Here is an 11471-nt window from a genome sequence, read left to right as displayed (position 1 = left end):
AAGAACACGGAATAAAAGCTCTGTTGCATGAATGATCAGAATCCTTCCGGGGCCACATACTGTCCTGCGTGTTTTTTAATGTTAGGTCCAGCGCAGAACATTACATCTGGCTATACTTATAATAAATGGTAATAAGCTCAAGTCAACAACAACAATAATAATAACATTAATAATAACATTAATAATAATAATAATAATAATAATAATAATAATAATAATAATAATAATAATAATAAATACAAAAAACCGCTGTTTTTGAACTCATGAATTAAAAATAAATATACACACGATGTAAAGAAAAACAATGAAAATGTATAAACAATTTCAGAAACAAAAAGGAGACTCGGTCGCCATGGTAACAGAGCAGGCCGGTGACACCGGAAGTGCTTCCACTTCCAGGTTAAACATTAGTGCATGAAGTGAACTCAGCTTTCATCCTTTTGGACGAACTCGAGCGCATTAAAATGTCCCGGGGTTCCAGCGCGGGGTTTGATCGGCACATTACCATCTTCTCTCCCGAAGGCAGACTCTACCAAGTCGGTCAGTAGAATGCATTTATTCACCTTAAAGCCGGTTCGGTGGCTCCTTGTTAGCTCGCTAGCTAAATGCTCTGTCATGGTTGGCTTCGCCGGCGTGTAACAGAATAAAAAAACTCCAACAAAACGAAAGTACTCCGATATATGATCCTTAATGTCTTAATAATGGTCTGCAAGCTGTTATTTTACTCCTACTTTATTTACGAAGTTATCAATTACAGCCATGAAGCGTAAGAGCTAGCTAGCAAGCTAATTAGCATGTTAGCTTTTAGCTGATTCATTGCTGATGGGTAGAACTAACTGGTAATATTTAAAGCTATATTTATTATTATAGCATGTTGTTTTAGAACCAGTGTGTACTTTTATAAATACTTACTTTTGCTGATGTTGTTAGGACTACAGCAGTATCCACACTGTCATGTATTGAACATAATGTACCTAGTTACCATTTAATCAATAACATTATGTTCCTTTGTTTACATAATCCTTTTGTTTACAATGATAAAAGTTTACTAGTTACATCATGCTCAGTGATTCGTTTTAGATTTACACCCAGGGGCAATTGAGACCCATCTCTGTTTTGACATTTTATTCCTTTTTTTTTTTGTTTTTTTGTTTTTCTCTTCCAGAATATGCTTTCAAGGCTATCAACCAAGGTGGGCTCACATCAGTCGCAGTCAGGGGGAAGGACTGTGCAGTTGTTGTAACACAGAAGAAAGTACCGGTAAGTTAAAATCAGTGTGCACATCAAGGCAATTTATCTGAACACAAAACACTGAGTCACTATTGGACATGTGGTCACGATAGTAGACGTGTGTAATCGTGGTCATGCAGTTCAAATCATTCCTCTGCAACTCTTCTGTGGATCCCACAATGCTTATCTGCAACAATTAGAGCTTTGTGCAAGATGATGCATCAGCAAGACACAACTTTGAGTTTGTCTGAGGTCTGACAAGAGATTCCTTTAAAAATATGTTCATGTCACACATGCAGTAAAAAGACCTTTTTTCTGAGGACTTAAAATCTCCTCCACTTTGAGGAATGTCCCACATTTCAATCATTTCAAAAATGTTATGATGTAATAACTTGTAGGTGTTAAGTATATAAATGTTAACCGCAGTTTATTGTGGTTTAAGTAGTTTATTGGGTCTTACCAGCATTTCATGCCCATCTCGCACATGTATTAAAAAGAAATTTAAATCAGAAAAAGCTGAATCAGGTTCAATGAAGGACCTGATTAAAACTAACATTTTGACAAAGCCTGTCTGTAACAGAAAGCTAAAGTGGTGAAAGACTCTTAATAAATAAACTCGTGAATACTTCAATCAGCCCATCAAACAGATCTAGTAAACATTTTGTCTCATGCATTGACATTAAGATGAACCTGCCCTCTTTCTTCCTGCCATGGAACAGGACAAGCTGCTGGATGCCGCCACAGTGACCCACCTCTTCAGAATAACAGACAACATCGGATGTGTAATGTCTGGGATGACGGGTAAGTCAAGTCCTGTAATTAAATGGACGCCAAAAACACATCATACAGAGCTGTGTGAATTACTGTCGGGCTCATAGAGCACGTCATTTGTGCTGTTTAGGAATGTAAAAATAGTCGAGAAATCACGTTTCCTTAAGCGTTCCTATCCTGGGGCTGAGGCTGCTGCTGCTGCTTGGTGGTTCAGTTTTCTAAGCAGCTGATTCATTGTGAACCGCTGTGGTCAGAGACTCTGCAGCTTTTCAGTCCTCGGAGGCAGACGCAGCTCTCAGCTCCTCAGAAGGATCAGCAGCTTCCCAGACGACTTGAATACGCTCCCGTCTCTGTCCTCCCTCTCAGCCGACAGCAGGTCCCAAGTGCAGCGAGCTCGCTACGAGGCGGCCAACTGGCAGTACAAGTACGGCTACGAGATCCCCGTGGACATGCTGTGCAAGAGAATCGCCGACATCTCACAAGTCTACACGCAGAACGCCGAGATGCGACCACTCGGCTGCTGTGAGCGCTCCGCCACTCCTGCTGACGCAAGTAGAGAAGTGTGTGCGGTCAGACGTCGCACTCATCATCCCGTCTGCCTCCAGGTATGATCGTGATCGGCATCGACGAGGAGCTGGGCCCTCAGGTGTACAAATGCGACCCGGCCGGCTACTACTGCGGCTTCAAGGCCACCGCCGCAGGAGTGAAACAGACAGAAGCCACCAGCTTCCTGGAGAAGAAAGTGAAAAAGAAACTGGATTGGACCTTTGAACAAACCATTGAGGTATATTACCATCAGCACAGGTTGATGAATGTGAAAGTAACCTGCGGGACTTTCCACATCCCGCTTGACAATCACGATGATGAGCGTGATTATGATTAAAGTGGAACATTCAAGATTCCAGAACCAGTTTCTGTTGATACTGCGTTGACACTTCGTATAAGAATGTAAAAATTGACGAGAATCGATTGTCACTTTGGGTTGTAATTGCAGCTTTTATAAACTTTTACTCAGTGCCACAATAATGATAAACTTTAAAGTTTAAGTTGTGGCAGTGGTTGAACGTTCTGGCCCCTGAACTGATGAGTTTTGACGCTCGTTCCGCCGTCCTGTCTTCCAGACTGCCATCTCCTGTCTGTCCACCGTGCTCTCCATCGACTTCAAGCCGTCGGAGCTGGAGGTGGCCGTCGTCACGACACAGGACCCCAAGTTCAGGTAAACACTGTGACGACATCCAGGAAGTGGATCACACAGCACAGAGTCACCCATTCAGAAACCACATCATAAAGTTTACACTCCCAGGCCAGATCTGATCCAGCCTCATTGATAGAAGTGTTTTGTTTGGCTTGAAGTTTTTCTGCTGTAATTAAGATAAGATGAGATTTACTTTGATTGTTCCCGTGGGAAATTTTGTTTTCTGCACTCCACGGAAATGCAGGTTATGAAGGTATAAATCAGAATAGATAAGGAAACAAAGTACAGCAGGAACTGAATGTCTTCTGCTGTGTTTTTCCTCCTGCAGGATTCTGGCTGAGACTGAAGTAGACTCCCACCTGATGTCCCTGGCAGAGCGGGACTGAGCGAACAGAGAAGGATTAAGCTAGAGCATGATGGGAAATGCAGTTTCCAGATAGAGGCTGGTGTTATCTTTGTTTGCTGTACATTCACCCCATTGTTTGAGTCAACAATAAAAAAAAAAGCGTTTTTGGAGTAAAACAAGACTCTTGCACATGTTTTTTAATTCTTGTTGGCAGTTTTTAAAGGAACATTCACATGAAGCACAGAGCTGCTGTGGATTCCGGGACCTCTTGTTTGTTCTCGTTTGTTTTCCACCTTCCTGCTGGCGTTACATGAGGGGCTGAGTGACATTCTATCAGGCCAGTGTGTGTGTGTGTGAGTGAGGTGTTTCACTCCCAGGCCTGTAAAACGATGCTTCTGTTTAGTGGGCTGAGTTTAGCAGCAGGGGGATTTCATTTCGGGGTAACATGAGTTCTACCTCCTTCTGCTTCCTGTTGTGGCTCTGAACATCTCATGACACTGAGAGGTTTGTGGATTTCATTTGACCTCTTTACGTTTTTTTTTTTTTTTTTTTTTAACGTACAGAAATAGATGACTTCAAGCCAGCGGAAACATTCTACTACACGAATAGTTTCTCTCTCTCTCTAAAAGGAAAATGTCTCATAGTGGGGGATTTTGAGTGTCTCGGAGGAGCTCCAGCTCAGCGTTTAGAAGGATCCCGTCATGAGTTTGATCAGAAATGATGCCGATTTGTCATCGGCGAGTCATTTCTGAGACTCCTCAGTCTCGTGACGACACCATCTTAGTTTTCCTGCCACATCCATGTGTTATAAACCTATTTTACCATTCCTGTGCTGTACAGATCTGTATCTCAGCTTGTGTAATAAATAGCAGTACGTTATCTGTGTCAAGGGTTTCCTCATACTAGGAAACAAATGAAATTCCACGCTTCAGTCAGCTGATAGTGAAATCCTGGACTTCCCAGACTCCGGCGACGTTTCCTGGTCATCATGACACAGCAGCGAGAAGCCGAATCCTTCCCATACTTGGGAGGAAAAGGGGGGGAAAAAAAAAAAAAAATTTCTTCCTTGTAAAACTTTCTTGGAATTCCTGCCCGGCCGTGCCAGCGTCTCGGAGCAGGGCGGAATATCGAGGCACATTATGTTCCTCGCCTGCCGCCCAGGGACTTTCAGCGCCGTGACTCAGTCACCCGGTGACCTCGCCCAGCGAGAGGAAATCCCGTACGGCTCCCAGGGGGCCGAGTGTGGTCGTTCCGTGTGTGAGTGTGTGAGACTGGTCTCTCACCATTACAGTGAGAAATGACGGTGTGGTTTACAGTCATACTGTGTAAGTAAAGTACACCAGACAGAGCTTTTCATGTGGATAAAGATTTATTATTCAGAACATTTTCGTTAATAGTGTTTAAATTCACACAGGTATAAAAAAATATCTCTGTATTTACAGTATGTTACACGTGTCTGCTATATACACATCAGTATCTGTCTCTGTACAGTTGCGCGCGGCGTCTCGTCTCGTCGCTCAGTTACATTTCGGTGCAGATCCTTCAGTGATCCTGACTGGACTCGACCAGACTCCGACGCCGTCTTCCTTCTCGTCTGCGTTCCCCAGGGCCAGCTCCGGCGGACCTGAACCCCTGGACGCTGGGGTTTGGGTTTTTGGGGGGGTTGGGGGGCTGATCTGTCCCTTGTTCTGGGCGGGGGGGCCGTTAACGCCGGCAGACCCTTTAGCAGCTTGACACTCGCACCACCGAGTCCAGGGACGCCTTTTTACTTCCCGAACTTGATGTCGTCGTACAGCTGCAGAGAGAGAGCGAAGGCGCGTTAGAGACCGCGAGGACGTGACGGCGGCGAGTTTCTGTGAGGGCCTCTGGGTCGTCTGGGATACTGACCTCGTCCTCCGACAGGTCCAGGTCCTCCATGTCGCTCTCGTCCGACTCGCTCTCGGGCAGCGCCCTCAGCTCCTGCGCCGTCTTGTCAAACAGCTGCGTGCGGATCTCCTCGTTCTGGCGCCCGTACGTGAGGTGGTACGGCGCGAAGCCGCCGTAGTTCAGGCAGTTGACGTCGGCGCCGAGCTCCAGGAGGCGGCGCACCAGCGCGGCGTTCTGGAGGTCCACGGCCAGGTGGAGCGCCGTCCGACCGCTGCACTGCTCCTGCAAGGGAGAACGAGGCGAAAGGCGACGTCAGACTCCCCCGTTCTGTGCCACCAAGTTTGACACAACATTCAATATTTGCTTTAAGCGAGGCGTACCTGTGCGTTGATGTCTGCGCCCAGCCGGACCAGGCTTTCCACCAGAGAGATGTAGCCGTTGATGGACGCCAAGTGGAGACAGTTATGTCCTGTAGGGAGGAAAAAAAAAAAAAAAACTTTGTGAAAAAAATTCACCCAGGAGCTCAAAGTGCAAGACAAGAACTTGTGAGTAATCTGAGAGTTTCTTTTGACGTCAAGGCGTACCGCTGTAGTTGGGGAAGGACAGCATGGCGGTGAGGTGGCGCTGGCAGTTCTGGGTGATGACGCCGAAGCAGGCCAGGGATCCCCGCTTGCAGGCGATGTGGAGGGCCGAGTTCCCGCTGTCGTCGGCCAGCAGCGGGTCGGCGCCGGCCTTCAGGAGTCTGTCCACCAGCTGCGGCTGCTCCGTGATCACGGCGAGGTGGAGGGCCGTCTGTAACGCGATAGCCAGGCGTTTAAAAACACGGATCACGAGGATCAAGAGGGAGATTACACGTATGACTGACGTCCGCCTGTAATTACCTGTCTCTGGTGGTTCTGCACGTTGAGGAAAGGGTGATTGCGAGACAACTTGATCATATGGAAGGCATGTTCGGTGGATTCATGGATGATGGCCAAGTGTAGCAGCCTGTGGGGGAAAAAGCAGAGGGAGGGGAGGAAAAAGAGAGGTTAGTTAAAATAGTGCTTGTTCGCAAAAAAAAGGAAAAAAAAAACTACGCATGGAGGAAGTGGTTCCAGCCAACTATAAAAGAACAAAGCCTGAGCAGCAGAGCGTTTCGCAAGAATGGAGTTTTGTTGGGTTATTTCCACCAGTTGTGGCTTGACACATCTGATGCTTTATCAGTTGTTGGCAGCGAGCCAGGGACTTTCCTGAACGCGCACAGCGGACTTTAGCGCCGCCCAGTCAGCGCACTCAGCCAAAGTACACACACACACACACACACACACACACACACACACACACGCACATCTAGGTATGCACTATAACACACACGGAATTTGTACAGATTTTCATGCACATTCATGCAACTTTTCGGATCTTTCGTATGCATTAAAGTACAAACTTGTACTGTGCGTAAAATCGTCGATGCGCGCAGAAAGACGCGCATTTGCAAAGCAGCTGCAGCAAAGAGCGAAAATCCACATTAAAAAATTAAAATAGATCCAAAAAAAAAAAAAAAAAACTTGACTTACGTGTCACCGTCTTCGGTCACGGCGGTCCTCCAAGGCTCGTACTCGTGCTTGAAGTCCTCCGCGGGGCTGATCGTAATGTCGTCAAAGTCCCGGACCAGCTCGTCCTCCTTCAGGGAGTCCAGGCCGCTGTCCAGCCGCTCGTCCAGCAGCATTTTCCCGTGCTTGGGCTCCACGCCGTCAAAGTTATAATCCATTTGGTTGTGGTTAGACACTCTGTCCATGTCGGCTCTGTCCTTGTCTGCGCTGTGAGGTCGGTGAAGACTGTGCGTCTGCGGACAGGCGCACTGGGTTTTGTGCGCTCGGGGCGGAGCCTCGGTCGGGGGATTTCCACTTTGACTTATCTTCTGAAAACGCTCGGGAAATCACACCGAGCCTGTGCTTTTGTGAGAAAAATCCCCCCCTAAAGACACTCAGAATGAAAACTTGTAGTTTCCTATTAGACACCTATTTTCACCTGTGATGCAGGCTGGGCGGACATTGATCAGCGCGCGCATGAATGAGGCATGAATGAGAGGGAGACTGGCTTTTGAAGAATTCCCTCTTCTGCACTGGGGGGAAATTATCTCTTTTAAGAGGCCAACCAAAGTGCATATTTTTCCTCTCTTCTATTTTAGGCCAAATCGGTCTAGTCAAAGGTGTTTTTTTTTTTTTTTTTTTGAAGGTTCTTTTTAAAGTTGTATTAAAAAAAAAATCCAGACTACACCTGCACTGTTTAACCACACTGACTGCAGTGCATAACAGATGGAGATAAATTAAAATCCATCCATCCATCCATTTTCTACCGCTTATCCGGGGCCGGGTCGCGGGGGCAGCAGTCTCAGCAGGGATGCCCAGACTTCCCTGTCCCCAGACACTTCCTCCAGCTCCTCTGGGAGGATCCCAAGGCATTCCCAGGCCAGCCGAGAGACATAGTCTCTCCAGCGTGTCCTGGGTCTTCCCCGGGGTCTCCTCCCAGTGGGACATGCCCGGAACACCTCCCTGGGGAGGCGTCCAGGAGGCATCCTAAACAGATGTCCGAGCCACCTCAGCTGGTTCCTCTCGATGTGGAGGAGTAGCGGCTCTACTCCGAGCTCCTCCCTGGTGACTGAGCTCCTCACCCTATCTCTAAGGGAGCGCCCAGCCACCCTACGGAGGAAGCTCATTTCGGCCGCTTGTATCCGGGATCTTGTCCTTTCGGTCATGACCCAAAGCTCATGACCATAGGTGAGGGTGGGAACGTAGATTGACCGGTAAATCGAGAGCTTCGCCTTTCGGCTCAGCTCCTTCTTCACCACGACGGACCGATACAACGACTGCATCACTGCAGCCGCTGCACCGATCCGCCTGTCAATCTCACGCTCCATCCGTCCCCCACTCGTGAACAAGACCCCAAGATACTTGAACTCCTCCACTTGGGCTAGGGTCTCTCCACCAACCTGGAGGGGGCAAGCCACCTTCCTCCGGTCGAGGACCATGGCCTCGGATTTGGAGGTGCTGATCCTCATCCCTGCCGCTTCACACTCGGCTGCGAACCGCCCCAGTGCATGCTGTAGGTCCGGGTTCGATGAAGCCAACAGGACAACATCATCTGCAAAAAGCAGAGATGAAATCCTGTGGTTCCCGAACCGGACCCCCTCCGGCCCCTGGCTGCACCTAGAAATTCTGTCCATGAAGATTATGAACAGAACCGGTGACAAAGGGCAGCCCTGCCGGAGTCCAACATGCACCGGGAACAGGTCCGACTTACTGCCGGTAATGCGGACCAGACTCCTACTCCGGTCATACAAAGACCGGACGGCCCTTAACAAGGGGCCCCGGACTCCGTATTCCCGGAGCACCCCCCACAAGACACCACGAGGGACACGGTCGAATGCCTTCTCTAAATCCACAAAACACATGTGGACTGGTTGGGCAAACTCCCACGAACCCTCGAGCACCCTATGGAGGGTATAGAGCTGGTCCACTGTTCCACGACCAGGACGAAAACCGCATTGTTCCTCCTGGATCTGAGGTTCGACTATCGGTCGGATCCTCCTCTCCAGTACCCTGGAATAGACTTTCCCGGGGAGGCTGAGGAGTGTAATCCCCCTATAGTTGGAGCACACCCTCCGGTCCCCCTTTTAAATTAAAATGCAGTGCACAAATATATATGTGCTTAATGTGCAGGATTTACACAATCCTACACATGACCTTTAAGGACTATAAATGTGTCACTTTGGAAAAGCAATCCAGCAAATAGCCTCATCTTTGCATGTGTTTTGTTAAACAAAGTCTCACCATTAATGTGGTCAGATCTGTCCATTAATGCCCTTTGACCCCGATGAACTTACTAAAAAGTGCTAGCTGATGTGCATGTTGCAGGGTTTAAATTTTGGTGACTTTAAATTGACACTGGGTTCGGAATGAGTCCATACAAGTTGAAAATGTGGCCTGAAACGTGAGACACATCATTCTACTCTCCCATCGTTTCTGTGCAGCTGCATAAGCCGCAATGTCATTTACTGACGGAAAGAACCCAGGTGATAAAACTGTCATAAAGTGTTTTCTACTCAAGGCTCTTGCTCAATATAATTATTCCCGGCCATCACTGTGCAAATGCACAGCTCATTTTATCTTCCTTTATTATAGTTAAATATTAACTTTTATTATGTGAAGGGATGGCTTCCAAAACTGTAAGAAAAAAGATTAATTTAACTCCATAGCTGAGTAAAACTGTTACCTATGAGCTTGACAATTGGTAATAATTAGGGTTCATGATGTATGTTGTGGTAGCTAAGATTAGAAGGAAGGACCTGTTTTACTCAACAGCTTTCAAATGATCTTGGTAATTAGGCTTTGCTTTCACCAAGTATCTATTTTGAGAATGCTTTCACAGTCCAAGCTCTTTGTGCAGCCAGTCACCTGAGGTGACCTGCAGTCTCCTCTTCTCAAAACTACCACACACTGTGAAATAAAGACATTTGTCCACTGAAGACAGCGAGCCTCAGCTCTCATGATTGTCTGGCAGCACCAGCAGTTGCTTTTATCGCTTTATGGCTGATTACTACAACAACACCTCATCAGTGGTGTAAAACTGACCTCGTGACGGTCTGATTTTGACTGGTGTGGTTATTTATATCTAAATGAAGGTGCTCATTTTGACACTTTAAGAGCAGGTCTGTGTGTACAGAAATTACACACACACACACGGTGCTGAAGCAGTCCAGGATAGTCAGGGGAAGGAAGTGAGATTTTCAGATTTCTTTCAGTCGAAGTCAAAGTGAGCTTTAGGAGGCGCAGCGGGTGCAGAGGAGGTGGGAAAGGCAGCCAAGTTCCCTGGAAGTCACACAGCAGCAGGATGTTCTGGACTTGCCGTCCAGATCCTGGAAAACACTGCAGAAAATCAGCCACTTCAGTCAGACTTTTGGAAGGAAGTCTGAACCTTTTCCTCGGCTGGTTACTGTGTCTGTTCTCTCTTTTTTTTGCATTGTTCTGGAAGACCCTTGCAAAGGAAGTCCCTCAGTGCCGCCGTTGCGTAACGAGGACGCAGAGTGCGTGCCAGAGCTACCTGCCAGTGCTTCCCCGACATTTAGCACACAAAAAAAAACTCCCAGGATCACTTCTGTTTACACTGTGAAAGGTGGGCTTGGCCAAAACATAGCAACCATCTCCAGGAGGGCGTGCGACACTCGCACCTCTCCTCTGCGGGGCGATACCGAGGCGGCGCCGCGCCGTGACGTCATGACGCAGAGAGAGTGTGTCTCGGCGGTTCTCTCATTTACATTCCTCTCATTCTTGCGTCTCTGCCCATCGTGATAAAGGCGGACAAACTGTTCTGGGACGCAGCTCTGTTGTTTTTTTTCTCCCTCTCTGTGAAGATTGAGTGTGGAGATGGGGACATGTTAGATGCTTAACCTACATGTGAAACACTGGGACTTCCACTCTGCGCCCCTGCAGCCGCTCGCCTGGTGTTTACAGCCGGTTGCTATGGAGCGGCCAATGAGGAAGTGCTGACGCCAGCAGGCGTCAGGCGCCGTACGTCTGCCGTACGTCTGCGTGCTGGTGGTAAAACACCTTGGGGATGAGTCAGCAGATCACCCTGGGGAACCTCACACCCTGCCGGTGCCGGCGAGGGGCATGTGACACTCCCGGACAAGTCGATGAACTTTTCCCTATTTTCCCAGATGACACATTTCTGTGTCACGCAGCCTGAAAGTGAATTAAAACACCCGTTGTGCCAGTTTGTGGAACTGGAAAGCGGCGTGAGCTGTTGCCACACACCTGCAGAAAGTTCTCATGAGTGTTCAAAATAGAACCGCACAAAAATACTTGACACAGAAACTCAAATATGTGTTTAACCAGTGTCAAACACATTTTGGTTCAGCAGCCACAAACGGCACATTTTCATTCTGTTTGGGTAACAGAGAGCCATGATTGACCTTTAAATGTGTTGTGATGCAGAGTGTGTGTTATAAAAATGTTGATATTGACACAAAACCCAAAACATTAGGTTAAAATATCAGAACAATCTCAACATAAAGTCAATTTGAAT

General features: G+C 47.6%; 2 protein-coding genes across 2 annotated transcripts; one reads left to right on the top strand and one right to left on the bottom strand.

Moving 5' to 3' along the window:
* The first annotated feature begins 392 nt into the window (after positions 1–392).
* LOC115401646 (proteasome 20S subunit alpha 6) lies at positions 393–3723 on the top strand. Its single transcript, XM_030109922.1, has 7 exons — positions 393–540; positions 1166–1260; positions 1950–2031; positions 2368–2523; positions 2607–2785; positions 3123–3217; positions 3525–3723. Exons 1-7 carry the CDS (start codon positions 465–467, stop codon positions 3580–3582), a joined length of 741 nt encoding a protein of 246 aa, XP_029965782.1. The 5' UTR covers positions 393–464; the 3' UTR covers positions 3583–3723.
* Positions 3724–4892: 1169 nt separating this feature from the next.
* LOC115402142 (NF-kappa-B inhibitor alpha-like) lies at positions 4893–7249 on the bottom strand. The gene is made up of 6 exons (XM_030110603.1): positions 6962–7249; positions 6290–6395; positions 5993–6200; positions 5789–5877; positions 5430–5690; positions 4893–5337 (listed from the first exon to the last, which is right to left on the bottom strand). Exons 1-6 carry the CDS (start codon positions 7180–7182, stop codon positions 5308–5310), a joined length of 915 nt encoding a protein of 304 aa, XP_029966463.1. The 5' UTR covers positions 7183–7249; the 3' UTR covers positions 4893–5307.
* Positions 7250–11471: the final 4222 nt, after the last annotated feature.

Source organism: Salarias fasciatus, chromosome 15, assembly GCF_902148845.1.
Source record: "Salarias fasciatus chromosome 15, fSalaFa1.1, whole genome shotgun sequence".
NCBI classification, from domain to species: Eukaryota; Metazoa; Chordata; class Actinopteri; order Blenniiformes; family Blenniidae; genus Salarias; species Salarias fasciatus.
The sequence above is the reverse complement of the archived record's forward strand: the minus strand, read 5'-3'. Positions and strand labels throughout refer to the sequence as shown.

Excerpts from the sequence above, each read along its gene's own strand:
- LOC115402142 (XM_030110603.1), bottom strand. The coding sequence starts at position 7,182 with ATGGACAGAGTGTCTAACCACAACCAAATGGATTATAACTTTGACGGC. Across the intron at positions 5,878-5,992 it reads GTCCTTCCCCAACTACAGCG|GACATAACTGTCTCCACTTG; the intron begins GTACGCCTTGAC and ends TCCTCCCTACAG. Across the intron at positions 5,691-5,788 it reads GCGCAGACATCAACGCACAG|GAGCAGTGCAGCGGTCGGAC; the intron begins GTACGCCTCGCT and ends TCTCCCTTGCAG.
- LOC115401646 (XM_030109922.1), top strand. The coding sequence starts at position 465 with ATGTCCCGGGGTTCCAGCGCGGGGTTTGATCGGCACATTACCATCTTC. Across the intron at positions 541-1,165 it reads AGGCAGACTCTACCAAGTCG|AATATGCTTTCAAGGCTATC; the intron begins GTCAGTAGAATG and ends TTTCTCTTCCAG. Across the intron at positions 3,218-3,524 it reads ACACAGGACCCCAAGTTCAG|GATTCTGGCTGAGACTGAAG; the intron begins GTAAACACTGTG and ends TTCCTCCTGCAG.